The sequence below is a fragment of the Eublepharis macularius genome, chromosome 17 (genome assembly GCF_028583425.1).
Source record: "Eublepharis macularius isolate TG4126 chromosome 17, MPM_Emac_v1.0, whole genome shotgun sequence".
Lineage (NCBI taxonomy): Eukaryota > Metazoa > Chordata > Lepidosauria > Squamata > Eublepharidae > Eublepharis > Eublepharis macularius.
In genome coordinates this window covers 6543652-6567668 of record NC_072806.1, presented here as the reverse complement: position 1 = coordinate 6567668, position 24017 = coordinate 6543652, and the positions used below count along the sequence as shown (strand labels likewise).

At 43.1% G+C, this 24017-nt stretch overlaps 1 protein-coding gene across 2 annotated transcripts in view; it reads right to left on the bottom strand.

The window, feature by feature from the left end:
* The window catches only part of KIF1B (kinesin family member 1B), a 133428-nt gene that overhangs the window by 80368 nt on the left and 29043 nt on the right, over positions 1 to 24017 (bottom strand). For both annotated transcript variants that reach the window (XM_055001134.1, XM_055001135.1), the window contains exons 3-9: positions 15221 to 15297; positions 11502 to 11681; positions 8930 to 8995; positions 4155 to 4333; positions 2947 to 3058; positions 1507 to 1584; positions 801 to 866 (exon numbers count right to left, since the gene is read on the bottom strand). In XM_055001134.1, coding sequence (XP_054857109.1) covers positions 801 to 866; positions 1507 to 1584; positions 2947 to 3058; positions 4155 to 4333; positions 8930 to 8995; positions 11502 to 11681; positions 15221 to 15297 — 758 coding nt within the window. The remainder of the gene's footprint in view (positions 1 to 800; positions 867 to 1506; positions 1585 to 2946; positions 3059 to 4154; positions 4334 to 8929; positions 8996 to 11501; positions 11682 to 15220; positions 15298 to 24017) is intronic.

Genomic DNA, 24017 nt, shown 5'->3' with positions numbered 1-24017 from the left:
ACAATTGGCTGTTAAGGAGTGATAAAATAAGTGGAGGAAAAACAAAAGAAGAAAGCTAGCTAACAGTTCTACAATTTCCTGAGGTTTTCTCTGCTTGTCTCCAGGGGAGTTTCAGAAATCTGGACACTTAGAACAAGGCTTACATCTGGCTACTTTCCACAGGATGAGAAGGCCAGCTGCCATCAAGGGCTGAGCGAAATCAAACTGCTCACCCATCGTTCCCTGTAAGGAGCTGCTGCCTGGGAAGTGGCCACTGACAGCTGCCATCTGAGTCTCTAGTAATTTTAACTGATTTTTGGCAGCTATTCTGAGCAGTTCTTTGACCACATATTCTCTAAATAAATAACATAATGATGAGCATTATCATATAACCAGATTCTTGGTCTGCCCCAGTGAGGGGAGGGGGCAAAGAAGGGAAGTGACGCTAAGAGGAAGCTGCTGAGCCAACGTGGAGCCCAGGTCCTAGTGCAAGGAGGAACTGTGGGCAACACGGAAACAGCACTCAAACCGGGGGAAATCAGTGCAGAGGGTTAAGTTGCATTCCAGAAAGTAAAAAACAAAGTTCCCCTTCGGAACTGGCATTATTTTAACAATCCTACCAGGATTATCTTTTTAGAAATCAGTAGGATTGCACAGCTTGGAAGACCTTTACAAACATGCTAAAGCGACTGACTAGGTAAGGGATTGTCATGCCATGAACATATCGGGCACTCTGGAAGAAACCTTCTCTCTGGATGACTTGAGTGGTCTTATGAAATTTCACTTTTTAAAAAAGAATTATTGAAACAGTGTGGACTTACCACTTCTGCCAAGGCTGAAATGACTTTTCCCAATGTGGTAAGAGACTTGTTGATGTTTGCTCCTTCCTGGAAAGGAAAGCAGATATTTGAGGCTGAAGCTGCCCAAATACAAACATATGCTTGGAAAAAGTAATACCACTGATATCCTCTTAGCTCTAAGCAACATGCTGAATCTCTCTTTCCTTCATTGTATCAGTTCAGCCTAAATTGTACGTATTTGTTTTTGCTCTGAAGACTCCAGTGTTTCATATCCTTGGTCTTCCTCTCTTATTTCCAAACACCATACAGCATCCCAGAACAGAAAACCTATACTACTGGACCCTATGGAGAGCAGCAGTTGGCTGACACCAGGGGTTGCAAGCTGTATTATCCATTTCCTCTTGTGGGGGAAGGAATACTACCCCTCCAAGCATCAATAAATGGGGCCACTTTTTCATTAGTGGGACACAGCAAGCAAGAGCGCATGTATGGATAGGACTTTATGAGTAACATTTGGGACCAATTCTTTGGCCGGCAGGCAGTTTTGAACAAGAAATGCAAAGGTTAACTGATTAATCTCTCACAACAAGTTAGGAGGGACTGTATGCTTATATAGGGAAAAAACATAATGAACTGGTCCCTGGAAAGACCTCTCCCTCAGTATTCTCAACTGTGTCCTCCTAACAGCTGCCCACAACCTGGTAAAGCCAGCTATAGAAACTCATACCTTTAATCGAGTCCCTTTGGCACCCGTGGAGTCCGCTCTCTCGCTCCCTGCAAGATCCACAAGGCTGATCTTACTAACCTGAAGAGAGAAGCTCAGTTAAAACTGGAGCCAATTACTTTGCTCGATCCCTTAGGATTTCACCATAAACACACAGCACTGTCGTAGGTGAACAAAATTAAGAGACCCACACCAAGTTCAAGGCAGGTCTGAAAACAGGAAGATAGCCAGCATGGCCTCAGAATCTCCATTAGATATAATGGGCTCTACATGGAAGCAGAGTCTCCCAGCATCAGCAAGCAGAAAGCCTCTGCACACAGATTCCCCGTATTTGCAAACGGACCCAAGGCAATAATGAACCTTCCAGCAGCACTCACAACCCCTCCTAGCTTACTGACATTTCTCCCTCCTGCTGTCCCACTCACCCCAAGGTGAAAGAAAAGATCTCCAATGCAACCCAAACTCACACATCCAGAACCAGGCATGCAATTTTAGTAACTTCAGACAAAATATACTAAGGCAGCAAGCTTCTTTGATGCATTCATCATATGGTACACAAGACTGTGAATTTGCCAGGCTCAAGATTCCAGTTTGGGAGTGGGGAAGGGGGCTGATTCTATTGTCATCTGGCCAAAGGTCTGATTTGTGCTTCTGATTATTGGACAAAGAACAAGAGCCTGTAAGATAGCTGTGCTTCCATCACTTTGCAAAGTACATACACTAGAGGGATAGAAAAACTTGGAGAACAGCAATGCATTGCTTACGCTTTTGTACAGAATGGGATAAATCTCTACTGTTCAAACTGACAGGTCCTACAATAATATACAGTGCTGGAGTTTCTCTTCTGTTGTGTGTTCCAAAATGGCATTAAAACCAGGAAGCATCTCATCTCCCACCCACCCATCCAACTAACAGCATGTTCCCTTTTAACATCAACATCCCACAACTTTAAAATCTGGTTTGTGTACCACTGCCCCCAAACGAAGCCAGGCCTGTGATGAGGATGCAGAATCAGAGAGAGTTAATGAGCCAATAATTAGTTAAGCCATGCCAAGCAGGAACACAGATGCTTCTGTGCACAGGGAGGGCAATTTAGTTAGCTTCTCATTAGGTTGCAGAGTTACTCCTCCTCATTTCTACCCCCTTTCCCAGTATTCTCCCTGCATTACACACATCTCAGGAAGAGCCCAGCTAAAAACACGCATGCAATAAATAAATAAAACCACCTCAGGTTATAAAGAGGCATGTTTGAAAGAACAAAGCACTCTAACACAAAACAGGTGATTCTGCTATGCAGATTAGGACGGAGTCAAATCCTATGTCTCTAAAAGTATGGGAAAGAAGCCACTCTCAATGCCTCCCCACTCCGGGGAGTGTTTGATTAATTGCAAGGACCCCACTAGGCCCTCCTGCTTCCCACACCCCAACCCTGAGATGTCCTACCTTCTCAGTGGAAAGGTCAGTTTCTGGGTCATGTTTCTTCTGAGTGAAAACAATGGTAAAAACGGCATGAGAACGACTGCTGGTTTCATTCATGTTCGTAGCAGCAACCGTCCTTTGAAAGGGGGGGAGGGGGGGAAAACTTTAAATTGTCTTTCTAAAATGCAAGAGGCTATCATAGAGCCTACCAGCTTCAGCCCTTTAAAGAACAAGCCACAGAAATTGCCACCTTATTCAGTACTGGTCTCTTCAAGAGCCCCCAATTTTTCAAACACAACCTGTGCCCTGCAAAGCATACCATTTGGTTTATGGATTGCAATGGTAAGGACCGTTTCCCGTGGACAGCCATGTGGGCCTACAGTCAAAGAGCAAGATTCGATTCCAATGGCACCTCAAACACCAACGAGATTTTCAAGGGCGTGAGCTTTCGAGAGTCAAGCTCCCTTCGCCATATACTGGTAAGGGCCAGACTGAGTCATGATTAAATGGTGCCACTTCCTTCACTCCTGAATTGTAATGTGGCCTAAAAGCAGCTTCTATGCAACAGCCACATCTTTCCCATAATGCTGCTGACTTATAAACAATCCCGTACTTGTGTGAAAGCAGGACTTCGTCCAAGACTACGCCTGTTCTGTGTATGCTGAGAGCAAGCACTGAACTCAGCAGCAATGCATGGAAAAACTGGAAAGTATGCAGAGAAGTCCCATAGGCATCAGAAAAGGCAAACGGGGCCCTTCAAGCAGGGGTACCTCTATGCTCTGCTCAAGCCATCTTCCCTCATTCCAACTCCCTCCTCTCCAAAGCCATCACCCACATCCCCATAACTGAGTAACAGCAGCATAACTGAGGTCATTTTAATACCAAGTAAGGCTTCACAGGACACATTCCCAATCTCCACTGGCATAGACTATGGCCCTGGTCATGTGCATCTAAAAATGTAAGAAAAGCCCCGGCTGGATCAGACCAAAGGCCCACTGAGGCTGCCATCCAGTTTCCAGCTGTAGCCAACCAGATGCTTACAAGGAAAGCTCAGGGCATGGAGGCAACATCCCTTCCCTACCTGTCCCCTCTGCGGCAGTATACTGCTGGACCTGGAGGCTCTATCTGACTACCAGAGCCAGTGTCACTGATAGACTTGTATTCCTCTATCCATCTACTGACTCCTTTTTCAAAAACCACCTTAGCCAATGACATGATAGCCAGCAACCAACCTAGCTTTGTTTCCAGCATCCATGAGGTCTGCAATATCAGTATAAGAAGTGACGGCAAGTTTGGACAGGTCTTCCACATAGGGCCCAAGCAGCGGATGCTCCCGAACACGAAGGTTTCCCTTGTTCTTGGGGTTCAACAAGTCTCTTACTCTCTCACAGTAGATCTCCATGTAACTGACCTGGAAATAGACAGACACAAGGCACAGCATCTTTATGAAAATGCCTACTGAATACCATTCAATGAACAAGCAATATGTTTGGATTAACAACACTGCAGAACCATGCCACACAAATGCAGCAATGAACTGAAAGAGATCTCTGCTTTAAAGCCAAAATTGCGCATCCAAGATGGCTTCATTTTTGCACTCACAAAGTTTCAGAACAAAAGGAATCAATATATACCCCCAAAAAAGATTGCCAGAAAGCATTATAGAAGTGTTCTCTAGATCACTCCACAGTGTCTAAAAATAGCACCTGGATTTATACCAGGTTCACAGAAACAGAAATGAAATAAGCCCACTTCACTGGGCACATCTTGACAAATGAAAAATTATTTTCCCTCCTGCAGAAGTTTTCAAAGGGCTAGGCGAAGGCAGCTGCCATCTCGTTGCCCAACCCTCTCCAGTCAAAGGGGAGCATGCAAAGGGGAGAGGTAGGAAAAGGGACTGGTAGAGGCACCCAGGGAAACGGTTACTCAGGACAGGTAGTGGTGAACTTCACCTTTATTACTTCTACTACTAAGTAACAGAGGCATGCCTGGGTTCTTGGCAGATCGATGTTTCTTTCAAGAGGTAGTCAAATCTATAAAACCTTCCCACGTTATTACTTCTAGGGTATTAGAGAGACTTCTAGGATGACTCTGATATGCTTTAATGCTTAAATGTTAAGGGATCTCAAGGCAGGGACACACTCAGATAGGCTGAACCACCCAGGGGATGCCCAGGACTGTCACTCAAAAATGTTCACTGAAAAAGTCACTAGTTTTGAAGCACAGGAAAACACTGATTACAACCTAAAAATGCTCCTTTCCTTCCAGCCCCCCCAGCAGGGCCATCCTCCCACTTCTCATCCGCCAAAACCTTTTCGCCAACAACATCATTGCCTCAGTCACCAAATTCCTACTACCCTGGGCTTTAACACCCCACCTAAACCTCCCTACTATTTAAGCTGGCCTTCCCGTGTGTTCCCCCCGCCCCCCAAATCATCTCCCTAAACGCTTCCTTCTCTGCTGGCCATTTGCACTCTCCACACAATACAAGCATGACGAGATGAACACAAGAAATGAACACAAGAAATGAACACAAGAAATGAAGAGAATGATGGTGGCGTACCAACTGGAGCATTGGCCTCTGTTCCCTACTAAGGCCATCACTCCCCACTTAAAGGTATATGAAGACAGGAAGCTGCCTCCTACCAGGTCAGGCCAATGACTGTCAACAGATCCCAAGGCCTCAACTGACTGACTACTGGCTACCCAAGATCCTTTAACTGGAGCTACAAGAGAGGGAATCCGGGAGCTCTTCTTGCACAGCACGTGCTCTCCTACTGAGTCATGCCTCCTTCCAGATTACAGGAGGCTCTGCAATTTAAGGGGACAAAGCCAGTACTGTTTTTTTGTTGCTTTTACAAATGCTGTTTTCTGAAGGCAGAGCCAGAAGTTATACTCTGGAAGCTGGAGAGGCAGTTGCCTGCCATTGTCAGAAATGTTCTGCGCTGCATACTCGGTTGTGCGTTCACCAAATCAAAACTCGCTCCCCTCTCCCCACCCCTTATGGAGCTGATTCAGCAGGTCTGAGAGAGTTTAGCAGAAGTAACCCATTTGTCTGTCAAGAAAGGAGGCCTGACTAAACATATGGAACAAATGCACCCAGCGAAGTGCTATTTTTACATAGGCTATATTTTAATCGTTGGCCAACTATGGACACACATCCTCCTAAACGCTGACTTGGCTGACAGCCTGGAAGTTGTCATTGTGCGTCGAGTTAAGAGGAAGAACTAGTTTGTTCAGGCATGGCTCCATCCATTATGCTCCTTTCCGGTCATCCACATTCTGAGCATTCCTTTGGCTCGGAAAATCATAACCCTCCAGCAGCAACACACACCTGCACTTCCTGACATCACGGCTAAAGATGGTTTCCGTCACTGCTTTTATAGCCCATGGCAAAGCAGCAGTCAAGAATATTATGGTGTTCCAAGGCTGGCTTCATTAAGAACATCAGAAAGGCCCTGCTGGATCAGACCAGCAACCTACAAAGCCTACAAGCAAGGCAGTGATCCAAACCACACATGATACAGTCAGGAGAAAATGACCTCCCCCTGCCCCAGCAGAGGCTCCCAGACTAGAGGCAGGCCCAGAGCAGAGTCCCCTGTGGAAATGCAGTGGCAGCCTTTTCTGTAGAAGGAAGACTTCTAGTCACAGGATCCTTTATCATCATTGCGACATCACTGCGCTAAATCCTGGTGGTTTTCCACAAAGAATGTGGATGGCCTCTACACAGGGACTCCAAAACACTATCCCAGAATGCACTGTACACGCCTCTGGGATTACAGAAATGAGACAGAGAGTAATTTCAACTCTTACTTCACTGTTGTTGAAAGAATTTGAAACAGCGTGTTCGTAAATGGTAGTGCAGGCAGCCATGACCACCAGGAACAGTTGGGTGGTCCAATACAGGTTCAAAGGTCCAGTGGACACTGCTTGAAACACTGGATGAGAAGAAAGCTCACTATGACACCAGCACAGCAATGTTAGCTGCCAGCTGATACATTTGGGCCATACAGGCTAGGGTTTTTTTATCAGTGCGGTACAAGCATGCTCCATTCAAGGGGTTTTCCACTGAGCTCAGAGATTTTTCTTCCCATGGCATGCACACATTCTGCCCCACATTTTGTTTGTGGCTATAAGGCTCACCAATTTATGTAAACTAAGATTCTCAGGGAGCTACCGCTGTAAAGGTCCTTTCCAGTGCATTTTTCCCCCAACTGGTCAAGGGGGACCAGTGTGCATTATTATTACTGATCTATCATTTTTATCCTGCCCTTCTTCCAAACGGCTGGGCAGCATTTATGGCTCTCCTGCTCCATAATTCAATCTTCCCAACAATCCTTTTTTTTTTTTTTGAAAATTTTTTATTGGGTTAGGATCAATTATTTTCACTTTACAATCAATTCTCCCATTTTCCAATTTCTAACCCCCTCCCTTTCCCCCCCTTTTTGTTGACTTCCAACAGTTTTCCAACCCTTTGTCCCTTTTCCCTTACTCCTTTTAAATTCCTCTATCTAACAAATGTATATTCTCCCTTTATTCTAAGCAATACTTCTTTAACTATTTTTAATACTCTGTACCCAAACTATGAGTCCTTATTTCCATATTGGATAGACAATTTATCCCATTTTACATAGTTCCAGTTTCAAATATTTCTATAGATCATAAACCATATAAATCATACATTCATATAAATCAAACAATTTGACTTATATTCTATATGCTACTCATTCTATCTTCTCTTTCTATTTTAGTTATATTTAATTACATTAATATTTCTATTCCCCTTCAATAATAAATCTATATAACTATCATCATATAATCAATCAATTTGACTCATATATATCTTCAAATAAACACATTCAGTTTGGTACATTATACAAATCTTACCAGAAAGAAAATATTATTAGTCAGTCCTTATAGTTAACCCTTATGGTTAGTTATTTTCTATCAATATTCTATTTGTTATTCTATATATATATCAATCTATTAACCTAAGTGCTTAGAGATTCACGTTTACCTCTTCTCCCCCCCGGTAAAGTCACCCCCCTCTACATTTTATTGTACTTCAATAGTTCTTAAACTGCCACAGTTCTCCTCCCACCTCCCATTTCTTCTCCAAATATTGTTTCAGCTTCTCCCAGTCTGTGTTAAACTGCCCTGAGTCCAGATTTCTCAGTTTTCTTGTCATCTTGTCCATTTCTGCCATATACAGCAATTTGTAGATCCAATCTTCAATAGTTGGCACTTCTTGTACTTTCCATTTTTGCGCATACAAAATTCTAGCTGCTGCCGTCATGTAAAATATCAACGTCCTATGATGGGCTGGAATTCCCTCCATTCCCAAGTTTAGTAGCAGGAGTTCTGGGTTCTTATTTACTTGAAATTGCAAAATTTCACTCATTTCTCTTATTATTTCCCCCCAGTACTGCCTAGCTACCTCACACGACCACCACATATGATAGAGGGAGCCCTCATGCTTCCTACATTTCCAGCATTTATTAGAAGTGTTCAAATTCCCTAGCGCAATCTTCTTTGGTGTCATGTACCAACGATAAATCATTTTGTAAATGTTCTCTTTAATACTAATACATGTCGTTATCTTCATTGTAGTCTTCCACAAGTATTCCCACGTCTCCATTGTTATTTCTTTATTGAAATTTATAGCCCATTTCACCATTTGTGTTTTAACTATCTCATCCTCAGTATACCATTTCAACAGTACTTGGTATACCTTAGAATCTTCCCAACAATCCTATGAGACAGATTAAACAGAGTGTGGGACTGGCTCAAGTTCTGCCAATGAGCATTCATCGCGCATGAAAGGATTTGAACCCAGATCTTCCCAGTTCTAGCCCATTCCTCTAACTGCTATATCCACATTGGGCTGTAGGTGCCAATATCACAAGAGGGCTCACCCTGCCTTAGCTTGGCCTCATTTCTTTTGGAAACTAAACTGAAGTGACAGTGAATTGCCCCAGAAAAAAATCAGCTGGTGCCTTATGCTCACCTCCACCGAGTAAGACATTTCCTCGTTGCTGTTGTCATTGATCTTCTCAAACAATTCTTCACAGAGCTATAAAGAGGTTGAGAGAGCTTCAGATGACAAAAATATACAGGGGGAAAACAAGCAGTGACAGAAAAGCCAATACAGCACTCAGCTTCCAATGCCCCCCACCCCAAATGCAGCACCTGGCAGAGAGGCTGCTAAATCCTCTTCCTCCATCTCCCCCCTCCAGATACACACACACAAATCGCAAGGCAGCCAACTGTACTCAAATTCATCTAATGTTAATCTGTGGCTTTTTAAAAAAAAAATCTTCAGCAACACAATGGACAGGCCATACAAATCAGGGGGGGGGAATGGGCACAACTCCTCGAGGAAGGGTGATTAAGACTGTTAAAACCCAGCTGTGAAAACATTAAAATCTCTGCTTATTTTTAGGATCCTTTCAGCTCATCTGTTTGTCTGAAAATGTTCCAAGAGATGGCTTCTCAAGAAAAGCAAACCAAGCTTCAGCATTTTTTCCTTTCAACAATCGCTTTAACTCCAAGTTACCCACCAAACGCGTTAGGAGAGGCCAAAAACTAGCACCTTGCTTTTGATGAGACTAAGCCTGTTCCTCCCACCAAAACACATTTCCACCCCTCTCTGGCCCCTGAGCCAAGATCTTCTTGCTTTGGAAGTGTTGGATGCAACCGCAATTTGCTGTGATGTACAAAACTGAATGCTGCCTGCAACCAATGTGGGTTTTGTTTATTAACCACAAGCAGAGATCCTCAACTAGGATTTGTTAATACATGTTAGGAGAGAGAGTTCTCAAGACTGAGAATAAGCAGGGATTGCTGCTGAACTGCCACACTCTCGTTCGATCACAATGGCCAAATAGAACCAGGGCTTCAATTCTCTATACTACTTCTTTATTCCACGCCCCTCTACACACACAGACTGCATGTGAAACTTGAGACTGCCACAAGAGAGCATGCAAGCTTACTCTGGTTGCAAGACAAGCTTCATAAAACAACTACCCTTCTTAGAGGGAGGCAAGGATTAGAGAGTGGGCATTTTCCAACATGAGACAAATATTCTACCTGGCAGTCAGGACTGGATCAACAGGGGGTCGGGTGGGGGGTAGTCTGCCCCCGGCGCTGCCAAAGAGGGGGCGCTGGGCACAGCTGCCAGCCCCGGGAGCATGCGGGCGGCAGGACAGACGAAAGGCAGCACGGGTGGCTGGGAGGCCGCCCGCGCCATTCGCCTGCTCCGCAGGACAGGGGGCTCATGGCAAGCCGGCTGCCCCCTGTCCTGCGGGGCAGGCGAATGGTGTGGGCTGCTTCCCAGCCACTCGTGCTGCTGCTGCCAGCTCCATGGCATGCCGGGACAACTGGCTTGCCATGGGGCAGCACGCGCCACCCCTGCGTGATGACATCACAGAAGTGACGTCATCACTCAGCGCTGGGACCGCGTGCGAGCTGCGCGCATGCGCAAGTGGCCGGTCTTCGGTTGCCCTGGGCGCCGGCTACCGTAGATCCGGCCCTGCTGGCAGTCATACAGTCTTCCAGATAGGTCCTTTACATGAGGGGTGCACATGAATCTATACAGCAAGGAGGTCCAAATACATATGCATATGTGATTGTCACAAAACATCCTACAGAACAGCCACATGCAACCTAGAAAATTTTGTGGATTCAAGCAGACTTGAGAGGAAACTGTTAGTAACAGATGACTGAAGACAGTGGCTGGGGATGTTGTACACAACAGGTAGATAAGAAAGGTCAATAAACCTTTCTCAAATGAAAACTTCAATAATGGCAAATATAGATCCATATATCAGATTCCCAACTTGCCTACAATTATTTTAGATACAGATCTAGTAATTATGATCTTCAAGGTTAAGTTACTGTAACATGCTGTTAAGTGGGGCTTTCTTGTTGAGGTCAGCTTGCTGCTGACACAGAATGCAGCAGTTGGGGAGGAGGACATACAGAATGCTCCGTGACCTGTCTGGCCCGCCTTCTGTTTGGCCTGCCTTCTTTTCCTGCCACACACGGCCCAAACATCTGGTTGCCGCTTCACTTAAGCCACAGGCAGCCTCAAGCAGCAACCGATCCCTTGTCAGATGTCCACTCTGCATATGTTTTTGCTATTAGCACAAAGCAAGTTTGAAGGAAAGATTTTAAAATGAGGCCTTAACTTTGAGGCCTTAACAGTTAAAAATACATAAACCTAATGAATAAAAGAAAAAAGTGTGGGGAGGGGGAATTAAGCAGCCCTGCTGGAATAGACCAGAGGGCCATCTCTTTCAGCATCCTCTTTCACAGAGGGGCCACCCGGTTGATCTGGGGGGCACAGAGGTCCAAGCCATCCCCAGTGCTGCTTCTTTGCACTGGTACTGAGAGGTTTACTGTTCTTGAAAATGATTACTAGAAAGACCTCATTAATGAGGGTCTCTTCACAGGTTCAGCATGTCCAAATCCACGCTGAAGTTTTCTAAAAAGAAGGAGGCATTCCTACAAGCCTCTAAGAGCCGCATGCAAAAGCAAAACATATAGAAATGTTTTGCACATTAAGATCGTTTTTTTACCTGTGGTATGATCCCCGCTTGGTTTTCCTCCTGCTTTCCCATCATAGTATAGGATTTCCCAGCTCCAGTTTGGCCATATGCAAAGATACAGACGTTGTAGCCCTCAAAGGCGTGTAACAGCATCTCCTTTCCAATGTCATTGTACACACGATTCTGAGATGCAAAGCAAGGATCTTCAGGCTGCCGAGAGTGGGAAAAAAGATGTCAGAAAGGGTGTCTTCAAAATGAAGCACTTACTTGAGGAACATGAGGGGGGACACTCAAAAATTGTGGGACAGCCCTATAGCTTGGAAAAGAAACAATTAATGAAGGATAAAAAAAGATTACCACTGTAGGGTTTAATCTAAAACTAATCTGCCAGTGGTCCATACAGCCCAATATATGTTCTGACTAGGAGAAGTTATCCACGGCTTCAGGCAGAGATTTCATCCTGCCTACCAAAGGTCCTGTAACTGCAGATATCATATGAAGGTACATTATACTAAGCCAGAACATTGGTCCATCTTGCTTGCTACTGTCTACTCTGATTGGCTGGCACTCCCCAGCGTCTCCAGAAGAAGGCTCTTTCCTAACACCCAATACCTGAACAAAGTTGCTATAGATTGAACTTGGACCTTCTGTATTTGATGTGGATGCTCTACCACTGATCCAGTAGCTCCTCTCCATATTTCCCATATTAATGTGAGATTTTAGGGAAATGGTCTGTCCATCACAACACACGTTTGTAATCGGGCTATTTCAGATACCTCATCAGGTACCACAATGCTTAAAATGTTCTTCCACAATCCAAGAGGTTACCCAAAGGGAGCCGGCGGCGTATGTTCTCATTATAACTGGATATAACACCCTCAAACAACAGGCTGCCCCTGGGGAAAGTGATAAGCTTCAGTGTCTGAATATTCTGTCGCTTTATGATTCAAGGATCAAACAGACTGCTTATTATACCCACTATAAAATGTTACTAGCCATGTAAATTAACCAGCTTGTGCAGCTGTCCAAGTTTACTTCCCAGTCTCTATTATGAAAGAATCTTGTTAATTTGCAATGCCAAACAGGCAGCGCTGCCACAAGTGAATACCTTTTGCCAGTAAGCAAACGGACAAGAAGGACTGGAAAAAAGGAACCTGATCCATCTCAAGCTGCATTTTTTTGATAACTGCCTAACCTGGGAGGATTTTGCAGCTGGAAGAATTCAAACCACGCTTACTCTCTGAGGCACTTAAATCAAAAAGGAATGCAAAGTGAAAGGGGGGAGGCAGGGCAGAAGGGCCAGACACATGAGCTGTTGAAATCTTTGCAGAGGAAACAGTCCAGCTGCACCAGTCATGAAGAACTTGACATGAAAGCACCAATGTGGCTATCAATTTCTATGCATTGTGGGGACAGTGAATCCCACATCACAACATTCACACCGGCCTGCCTTGTGACTCAAATACTACTGAACAAGGGAAGTGCCTTTCCCTCTTCCCACACTACCAAAAGCTAGCCATTGTGTTTCTGGGGGTAAAGATTTGGCAGCCTGGACAAGGCACATTCCCCCTTTATCAAACTAAGCATGAAGTATTTCAAAATAAAATTCAAAACATCAAGGAAGCAACAGTGCAAGCCAGCACCAAATGCTCCCAGTTAAGTGGCAATGACATTTGACCATTCCATTGAGGAAGAACGCAGCATATGAAAAGCTTCAGAAGGCAGGGAAGTTTCAAGGAAAGATTAGCACTCCTACTTTGAAAAAGGACCTAAGAGTATGACATAATCTGGTGCATCAGCTGACAAGCAGAGCATTTTTCTGCTCAAGGAATAACTGGAGCAGATTAACAAGGTGATTGTCCTGCGATGCTCTCTGTGGAAAATGGAGTTATTGCTCAATTAAGGGAAGTCATGGAAAGGGGGAGGGAGAATGAGTACAGCACACTCGTAGGTGTATAAAGCTTAGAAACGTAGATTTATCTTAATGAGGGTGAGTTCATAATACACACTGCCGCCTCCTCAAGCTGCTCTTAAATCTTGTTTGCCGCAACTAGCTGGTATGGCAGACCAGCTACAGCCTTTCCTTCAGAAGCAAGATCTGGACACACTTATCCATTCTCTGCGCACTGTAATGAACTTTTTTGGGGACTGCATCTGAAGAGGGTCCAGAAACTTTAATTGATTCAGAGCCCAGCAGCAGTACTGTTAATTGGCGTAGGGAACACAGAAGCCTGCCAGTCGGGCCCAGAAGTAGTTTTCAGTGGTTACCAATTCATTTAGTGCAGGTCCTGCAATCATCGTATTTGAAGGACTATCCACTTCCATACAAAACTGTTAAGATGGGTAAATAGTTGATTAAAGGCTTTGCTCTGTGTAGCTACTCATTCTGAAGGTGGTAGCAGCCAGAAAAAGGCCTTCTATGTAGCGATGCCTCAGCTAAAGAGCGCTCTCCTCCTAAGCGTTTCACCCGGTGCCTGCCCTGGTAACTTTTGGGCTCCCTGAACACTGTCCTACTCAATGAGGCATTAAAAAACTTTAGCCAAGGCTTTCAGAACACAAAGGCATGGTTCAGATGTTACAACAAACCTTGTCTTAGGGTTATCTTAGCAAGGGCTGGAACGAGCCTCAAACTCTCTCACATCACTAGTTAATTCGTTATTGACTGGTTCTTGGCAAGCTATAGTTCGCTGTTATCCAAACAAGAAAATTACAGTTTACAGGCAAACTGCAAATAAACTGCAAACCTGGATTGCAGGCCAAGCACATGCCGTAGTTTGCTGGTTCAGATGTAATAAACTTCCTGTTTGTCAATAACCAGGAAATAACTGACACTTGAGGGAAAAGGAAGAAAAGAGCAAGGTGCTCCAGAGTTTCCAAGCTAATTCACATAGTACCAAACTATGATTTATTGATGCATCTAAGCCATACTTCTAAAATCTTCAGAGAAAGACACCCTGGGCTTACCTATGCACTGGATACACACTATAGAGCAGTGTGGCTCTCATGATTTCATTGCTCAGGTTCAGAAAGCTTAGGAACAAAATTCTATTCACTTATATTCTTCAGAGCTTGACCCAAGACAAGTCACTTACTAGGCCTGTCCAGTAGGTACCTTCCATACTTATACAAGACAAAAAAGAAATTATCAAAGCTTACAACTGCTGGAAATCAAAAGACTCTGTTTTTACCCTCCGCTATCCATGAAAGAAAAAACAGAACAGCAGCAATGGGAAATCCCAACAATTACTGGAAGTTAGCAAGACCAGAGGTTCAGTTTTCACAAGGGATGGGGCCTGGAAGAGACAGAACTCTATGACTTCGGGTGGAGCAGGAAGCAGACAGCATTGCCCTGTTTGCCTAATAAGCTAGGAATTAAAATTCATATTTCCACAACCATAAGTACTCCTGAAGGAAGATTTTCCTCTCTCAACAAATGATATTCACTGTTGGAAAATGTTGGCTGTTCAAATTCCACTCTGTAGCTGCTTGAGCCAGCTCTCTGTTGTCTTTGAACACACTTGCTCTTCATCGCTTGGAATGTAATCTCTCTGATCCTAGGATGGAAAAAGCACTTAAACCTATTGAGATGAAACCTAGAGGAACTCAGAAGGCTAAAACCACAACACAGTTGTAGTAGGAAAAGCAGCTGCTTCCTGGCAGAGGGTTTGGTCATCAGTTGAATCCTCTTGCATTCCCCCTTCAGAAAGGAGTTGGTTTGTGACAAAATGCAAAACAGTAAGAGCGCTTACCGAGGTGTGTGACCAGTAAGAATAGTCAAAGCTGAATGATTTTGCTGCTTCCTTGGGATTCTTTGGGTTGAGTATGCCTAGAACAAACAAAAAATATATATTTATTATCCAAGAACTTCTGGGAAAGTCAGGAACAGAAGAGACATTACGAGAGCTGAACATTGTGGAAGGCACAACCAAAGCACCCCTAAAATAAAGCACATAAAGTATTATCTATTAACATATGGGAAATATTTTTAAAATAGGAAAGATTGAAAGACCCTCACTAAAAGGTTGCCATTCTAGTTCAAAAATAACCAAGATGATCTTTTTCATTGCTTTACATCCAATATAAAACATGTATTCCCTGAATACCCTTGAGAATTAAAACCCCACCCAGGTGGATGCCTAGAAGAATTCTGTATCCTTTTCATTCACCCACCCTTCACCTGACTGTTCAGAGCTTTCAGGCAGAATGAAGCAGGTCAGCACAAAAATTTAACTCTGGCTCCCATTTATCTCAAGCCTCAGTCAACTGGTGGGCTCCCAATTGATGAATAATCAGAAATTTTAAATGGAAACTACAGCCATGCTCACAGTTTCTGAACAAGTCAGCCATTTAATGTATATTAAGTACCCAACCAAATAAAGGAAAGCCAAGAATAGCCACACACTGGATTCACAATGTCTGCAGTAACTGCCTTCCATTCTTATCACAAATTAATTGTCATCTTAAGTATATGTTCTCCTTGCTAAGAGATCTGACTGACTGCTATGCCTTCTCTTGGCCCCTCCAGAGAGCAACTCCAAGAGACAAAAAGGAAGTGCACCAAACTGAACACGATATCAACGCAATTCATATATTCAATTCGTATTTAAACCAATTCATATATGCGTAACCATTCATATGATGTGGTATTCGATTAAGACAAAAAGTGATATTGCACAATGGTAAAGAAGTAACAGTACAAAGGACAGTCAGGACTTAAATAGTCTCTAATATACATATAACAATGGTTATTAAGCCGTCGGCGTTGAGGCGAAGCAGTTGCGATGTCAGGCTGAGTTCAAGACAACGCTGAATAAAGGTATGGCAACGAGCATCCTCCGGCCTGTTCCCTCTTCGCTCGTTTCAGATCGTATATAATCTTTCCTCAGGCCACAATCTATTCCAAGTTCAATGAGTCCTACTCATGCTACGCAGCAAAAATCAGTATATTTCATCTCTTGGAGTTGTGTATATTGAGGAGTGTTTCCCCCTTTGTTTTGCTGCCCTCCAGAGAGCAAGGCAACGAAATAACTAGACTTGTGATGGCGAGCTGTAGGGGAACAAGCATGGCGCAGTGACAGAGTGCCTGCTTTGCAGAATGGAAGTCCCAGGTTCAGTTCTGCCTACAGCAGATGCTAGGAAAAGGCCTGTTTGCTTGAGACTTTGGAGAACCGTCACCAGTCAGAAAGGACAACACAGAACTAGATGGATCAATACTCTGGTTCTGTATCAGGCAGCTGCATATGGCAGGAGCCACCTCAGCTCCGGCTTTGAAAAGCCTACTCTGCATCTTGACTAAAAAAAAACAAAACCTCATGTCAGACTATATTATAAAGGTTTTCTTACTGCTGCCTTGCAATGCAGCAATTCAGCAGGGGCTCCTGGAAGCACAGAAAGGCAGGCCTATTCATAAGAACAAATTAATGCAGTTATGAAATAAAGCACAATCACAGTAAGCAAAGGGACAAATGCAAGAAGTAGGTCATGTTGCCACTGGATTAGTAAGAGTTCCTGAACAGGGGAGAGATTTAAAGAAGAGACTCTTCCTTTGAATGACAACAGAAAATTCACCACAAACACCACAAAAGACTGAGGTGCATCAGTAATTAAAAGCTTAAGGGGCCCCAGGGAATTTCCCAGGAGGTCCATTCAAGTATATTTTAAAACACATGTCACACTACAAAGCTAAATCTGGTGGCCTACGAATCGGCCTTTTGAGGTTCAAAAGAAATGGCCTGAAGACAGAATGAGGAACGTTTCAAAGCTTAATACTGGGGTGACATATTAAAACATTCTTCGGCAAATAAAATATGTGCAGAACCCACATGGAGATGTTAATAGAACTGACATTTTAAGCAGGAAAGAGTCCAACTGTTCTGGAAAACCCACCATCTTCGTATGGGTACTGAAACCTGGCTAAAGCCCTGCTTTTACTTCAAATCCCTAACGCAGCTACCTTCTGATCCTGCAATAACTGGTGGTCTCCTTCTGCGTCTTGCACATCAGCCAGTAACAAAACCTTGTCTCATCTTGCCCTTCTGTGGCCTGTGTAAATCTTGTGCAAACAAACGAAGAATTTGCCTACCGTCCTCTCAAAATTGCTGCCCATCTAGCTACTAAAGAGAAAATGGAGTTAAGGGAAAGCCAGCACAAAAACTCTCACACACCATCATGGTAATAAGCTCCCCAGTCACTCATCCTGAGGAAATGTCTGACCAAAAGGGGGCTTCCTCCCATTTTCTGTAAGAATGTGCCACACCCTAACAACAAAGTTAAGATCCAAAGAGATTTATTTCCTGTTAGCCCATCACTTTAAGCCAATGTTGTGCCCCATTCCCTAACTCAACCTGTTACCCCAGAGAGTAAAGGAGCATAAGGAACATCAACTACTCCCTGGCTGTCTGGCTCATTAAGCCCAAAGCAGGTTCTTTTCAGACAGTCTGAGGAGAGAGAATAAGCTGTCAGAACATAAGGGCTTTGCTTGCCTGTACTTTTCACAGTGTCTCCTATTTCATTCAAGAACCAGCAACATGTTGGACAGGCGAATATGAACGGATTGTAACAGTGGTTCTTGACTGATGAGTCAGTACAGAAAAGTGGAACATAGTTCTCTCACAGATAGGTCACAAGGCCAGGAGGGAGAGAGGGGAAGAGATGGCTCAAGGGCAAATACCGGTTTACCTCTGCATACTATGCGAGATGGCTATGAAATACAGTCGGGCACTCAATTATTCTATATATTTATAAATAAGAAAAATGAAAAATAAAATATAAAAATGTATTCAGTGTTACCTGATGTGAGATTCTTGCATTTTATGTTGGAGAGAGGGGAAGCAGAGTGGAGTTACTCTGCAAGAAGGTCCTTAACAATAGATAGTTTCACATGGGGGTAGCCATGTTGGTCTGCAATCGAAGAGCAAGAGCTGAGGTGCTACTGGACCCAGATCTTGTTCTTCAGCTAAACAATACAGTGAGCTTAGAAGCGGTCCCACTGAAAAAAAGTTGGAGAACTGCTGTACTGAGAAGACTTGGGTAAACAAGCCAGATTCTTTCCCCCTGCAGGTTGTCTTCATTTGGCCTTCCAATGCTGTCGTGCTAGCCACTGTCCTATAATATTATTACACTACCTCAACAGATGCCATGTTCCTGAACAGAGCTGTTGGCAAAGACGTTAAAAGAGGAAGGGGATCTGGGTACCGCTATGTGCTGTGCAGACTGCAAATAGCAACAGTTGCTACTGAATCTCTGCTAGCCGAGTCTGCATTTAATGGATTTGCCTTCTGCTGGCACTCCTGACTTATGAATGCTGACAGCCAGGCAAAGCCAAGGATTAATATCGCTTACACCAGCACACTGTCACATGTGGAGAACACATATGGCTTTGGATAGCAACAGAGGCATCAACACAACCTATGAAATCAAAAACAAAAATTGTAACCCAAAGCAATCCCACAAATAGTTACTGCCAAAATGGCAACAAATCTATACACTGAAACACACGCACATTCACAATGACCACTTCTAAATTAAGAAAGCTCAAAGGAATCCCCTTTTTGCAGAGTCTTCTGGGTCCTGCTCAAGCATCAGCACACCAAGTATAATCACAAAAAGATTAAGAACATGGCAGGCATGAATGGGGAAACCAGCTACAACGTAATGTTAAGACTGGCATTCAGAGAAAGCTAAATGCCAGCACTTAATATTTATAAAAATACGAATGTAGTATGTGCTAGCTTATCTTTGCCAGGAAAGCTTATTTAGATCCAGATAGGGATGACTTTCAATTTATCATCCTTACTGTTTCAACCCAAAAAATCCATGTTTCACTTCAGCTTTTCAAGCATTTTCTGTTTCTTTGCATTGAGTTTTTTCATATAGAATATGCAATTTCCTTAATTTCCGTAACAATAAGTCAGCATTTATAATTATAGGCATACACATACGCGGTATGCATTGTATGCATAAAACTATTAACGCTCTACTGAAAAAGAATACACACACTGCACACCATACAAACCAATTTACAAAACCAGTATCGAGAAGCAAAACTACTGTTGACAAAAACACAAAAAACAAACTAAACAAGGAACATTCATTTATTCCTATCAGACAAAAAAACCCTATTGCTGGTTACAGATAAGGTCAGTTGCACACAACTACACAATGAAGGCTGGCATAGCATTATGGGAGCATCTTGCAGCAGCCTGGGTGGGGCAGCGCTGAAGAAACTGGCCCAGGAATTTCTGCTGCCCTAAGCAAATTTCAATCTTTCTGTCACGCTTCCTTTATTTTTCATATGCTGAACAACATAACAACAGTACATTCAGTCAGGAGTTGATCAGGATACTTTCTCTCTTCTTTGGTTTTTCACATCTTCTGTCTTTACTTCTTCCCTTTTACAATTGTATTTATGCCCCTGGCCACCAGCCGAGATCAGATGGCTCAAACGTGTCCCTCTGGACTGTTGTGGAGACTGCTCAGCTAACAAACTGCTAAGATACCCCCCTCTGTCTCTCCTCCCAAAAGTGCTGGCAATTTTTCCCAGAAAATGTCATACCCGTGGCAGCTGCCCCACAGGGAGCCAGCCGCCTTGTTTACTCTATGGGTTCGAGCCGGCCACACAGAATTTCATTACAGGTTTAAGGCCTGCCACTTCTACAAAGCTAACATTTAAGTGCCTTCTAAAAAGTAAACATGCGGTCTTGGCTCGAGGCAAGTGATCTACTTAAGCACAGTGGTATATCATGCCTCAGTGCAACATGTTTGTCCTAGACACAAAACTATAAAAATGCACTAGAGTGATAATCATAATACTTGCGGTGTGTTCTCTTTTTACTTATATAGAAGTAGTTTTTAGATAGAGATTTAAAACCAAAATAAAAAGGTATGCTGATGCATATATAACAGCGCTTAATGCAACTATTTTACCAGTGTAACGAAGCAACTTGTACCTCAAGAAAGCAGTCGCTTTTCTCTGTGATCAGTCAATTGATACTGACACCCTTAAGTGATAACAGTTTCCACTGGAGTCCAAGATATCTTTATCGGACTGAGAGGGCATGAGGAGAAAGTATGCTGCAGTTTCTTCAGTATGATTCTAATTTTCAAGGAGATGGTGGCTGGCTAACATGCAGTCTCTTCACAAACTTTAGGCACAATCAGTACATCTTGCATTCAACTGAAACATGACAGTGCTCTTAACACGATGTTATTGACTTGGACAGGATACTTTCTGTAGGATTGTATTCCTCATTTTTAAAAGTAATTAAGTTTTACTGCCTGTATCTGTGATAGTCCTGGAATCCAGAGGGTGGGGAAAATCCACTGCACCACATAACTGAAGAAACTGTGCAAGACCTCTCTCTAATCTACAGGAGAAAGTTATAACAGACTGACCACTATCAAGACAGGCAATCAAAACAGAGCTCCCTTCAACCTAAATTCATCAAATTACCAATGTTAATCCAACCACTGCAGCTGGAAGTCATGAAATTGTCTGAAGAATTTTTGGAAGTCTATTTCCAATGTATTAATTGTTAGATTGTTAGATGTACGCTTTTCAGATTCCATTAGAAAGGTGAAAGAGTCTCAGCCATTAAGCACAGCTCAAGTCTGGATTTTCTTAGCTGCCAGGGTGAACTGTACTACTCTATGAGAGATGTATGGGTCTGAATAGGAAAGGAGGATTAGTTTTTTCACCACAGGAGAGGAATCAATGCCTTTTAAGATTTCCTCAAAAAAATTATTTCTGGATTCTGTATACAAAGGACAGAACAAAAGATAATGCGGAAGGTCTTCAGGGACTGAGAATCTACATATACAAAAATGGGCAGCAATCAGTATTTGTACAGAACGACTGTCTAGAATGGCTGAGGGCATGATTTGAAACCTCAGAGATGTTAAAGCCATTCTAAGGCTAGAAAAGGTGATTTTAGTCAAATAAGAGGCTCTGCCATGCTCTCTCTCAAACAACTTGAACTAGGGAGAAAAATTGGAATGGAGAGTTATACTTCTGTCCAACGCAGCATCCATCTTAAAGATCCAGTCTTGTATATTGAGACCAGGCAAGGGGACACCCCGAAAGTCCTCCACCAGAGAATACAGAGGATATAATTAAAGCCAGCTGTGCAAACAGTATCTGAATGCAGCAGTGCATTGCTTTGCCTTAAGAGCAGACTAGTGGAGAGATTTCTTTGCTTTCTCCAGAATCTAAATAAGGCCTAGTACAAACGGGCTCTGATACAAGGTAACCCAAGTTCAGCACACACTAAAGCCGCTGGAGTGCTGCGAAGCAAAGCTAGAATTCTAATTAAAAAGAGATTTTGGATTGGTTCCAGGATCAAGATCAGACATTCATTCCAATCCCAGATCTCTGCACCATACAGAAGCGGAGGGATAGCCTTACACTGGAACAGTCTGAAGGCCGGCTCAACTAAAAATCTTCTTTTGGAGGTGTAAAATTTAAAGATGGCCCCAGAACTGTTTCAGCACGGAGGCTTTTGTTATCCCCAGGTGGAATTTCCATGAGAGGGGCCGATTCCAGACGGCCCCCCGCCTCGCGAAACGTCGTGCATCGTCACGTGTCATTGCGCCGAAAATGCAAAATATCGCGTTTTCTCGCGCGAGAAAACACGACGTTTCGCGTTTTCTGCGCGACGACGCGCAACGACGTGCGACGTTTCGCGAGGCGGGGGGCCATCTGGAATCGGCCAGGGTTTCACTAAATGTCATCTCAAGATACTTAAAGATTCTCTACCGTTCAATGGGATTGTGATCTATTGACTTTTTAAATCTTCAACGTCTCTTCCGAAGACCATTACTTTGGTCTTGGCAAAGTTGATGTGCAACACCTCTCTCTAATCTACAGGAGAAAGTTATGACAGATTGACTACTACCAAGACAGGCAACTAGAACAGGTTCCCTTCAACCTAAACCCATCAAATTACCAGTGTCAATCCAACCATGGCAGCTGGAAGTCATGAAATTGTATGAAGAATTTTTAGAAGTAGATTTTCATGGTATTAATTATTAGGGTTAAACTTTTGAAACTCTGCAAGAAAGATTCCCTTAAATATTTCACTTTAAAAACAAGAAGGCTAGCAATCAGCTGGTTGGAAGGAAAAGGGGTGGGGAGGCAGGGTTAAAAATCCCTCGCACCACCAACTATATAATTCAACATCCAAAATTTTATTTTCTCCTTTATAGTAAACAATCAGGCACATTCAACACCAGTAAAATGCACACTTAAACGTTATTCAAGCCAACGGTACACTCTAACAGAGCACTCCTAAGTAGAGTTACTCCAATCGAAGCTCATTGAAATCAGACTAGAGTAACTCTAAATCCATTAATATTAGACTGGAGTAACTCTGCCTAGGATTGCACTAAAAATGTTTATACTATTCACAAATGGAACATGGAGTTTATGTCAAGAGTTGGATCTAGGACCTATCTGAACACGTTGGCAGTTTCTGAAACATGAATGGCAAGTAAGAAAAAATTACACAAATGATTGCTAAACTCAAATATTGTTATCACATTCAGAATGCAGAGGCCAAGAAATTCAGGAGGACTGTATAGTTGATTAGTAAGGCAATGATCAGTATTACATTTTAGTGTTAATTTACACTGCATTTAGTGTTTCTGTTTTAATGTTTATAGCCTGCTTTAATCAGTTACAACTTTTCTGTTTACTAATAAACTGAACTGAAAATTTCTGTCTCAAATACTTAGCCAAGTATTTCTCCCTAGGAAGACACACACCGTTACACTGTGAACTGTGTATCCCAGACATCTTGAAGAGCTTGATTGACTTGGCCTCAAACTACCACTGGTCAAGAAAACACAGGTGTACTCATGTATGGCAGTAAGCCAAGATGTGCTATTAGCCACAGCTTAGAAGCTTGTATTAGCTCTATCAGAAATGTGTGTTGCCTCTTTAAGGCTTTGAATGATGGGAATTGTAGTCTACACTGCCACCAACGGGGCGAGGGATATTTGAATCCTATATTGATCTTTTTCCTGCTTTAGTGTGATTTTTACAACCTCTCTTCCTCCCTTTGTCTGTAATAAGCATCTCCCATGAGGAAGGGGAAAGATGACCACTTTTACCGCACCTTTAAATAAACTACTGCTATCATACACAGGAAGCATCCTTCTCTAGGCTCAACTGTAAATTGGTTTTGGGTCATTTGGAATAGAATCCCTTGGGTCAGCAGGTAGCTAAAGAGGAGTGGTAACCTGGAATTCCAGGATACAAGAGTAAATACCAGTACAAATATACTGTTCTTGATGGACTAATCAAAATCTTCTGGTTGATGGGTAAAGAATATTACAGAGAAATTGAAACATGCTCACACACCTATATCTTACACACTCCAGAAATACAGAACTAATGTGCATATGTTTATAACAAACATGCAAGCTAAATGTATCCTTCTATACTGACAATAGGTTTCCAATAAGGCCTTCAATCAATCAAATTGTTATCCCACCATTCCTCCAAGGATGTCAAAGCCCATTTTGCATTTTATCCATACACCAACTCTG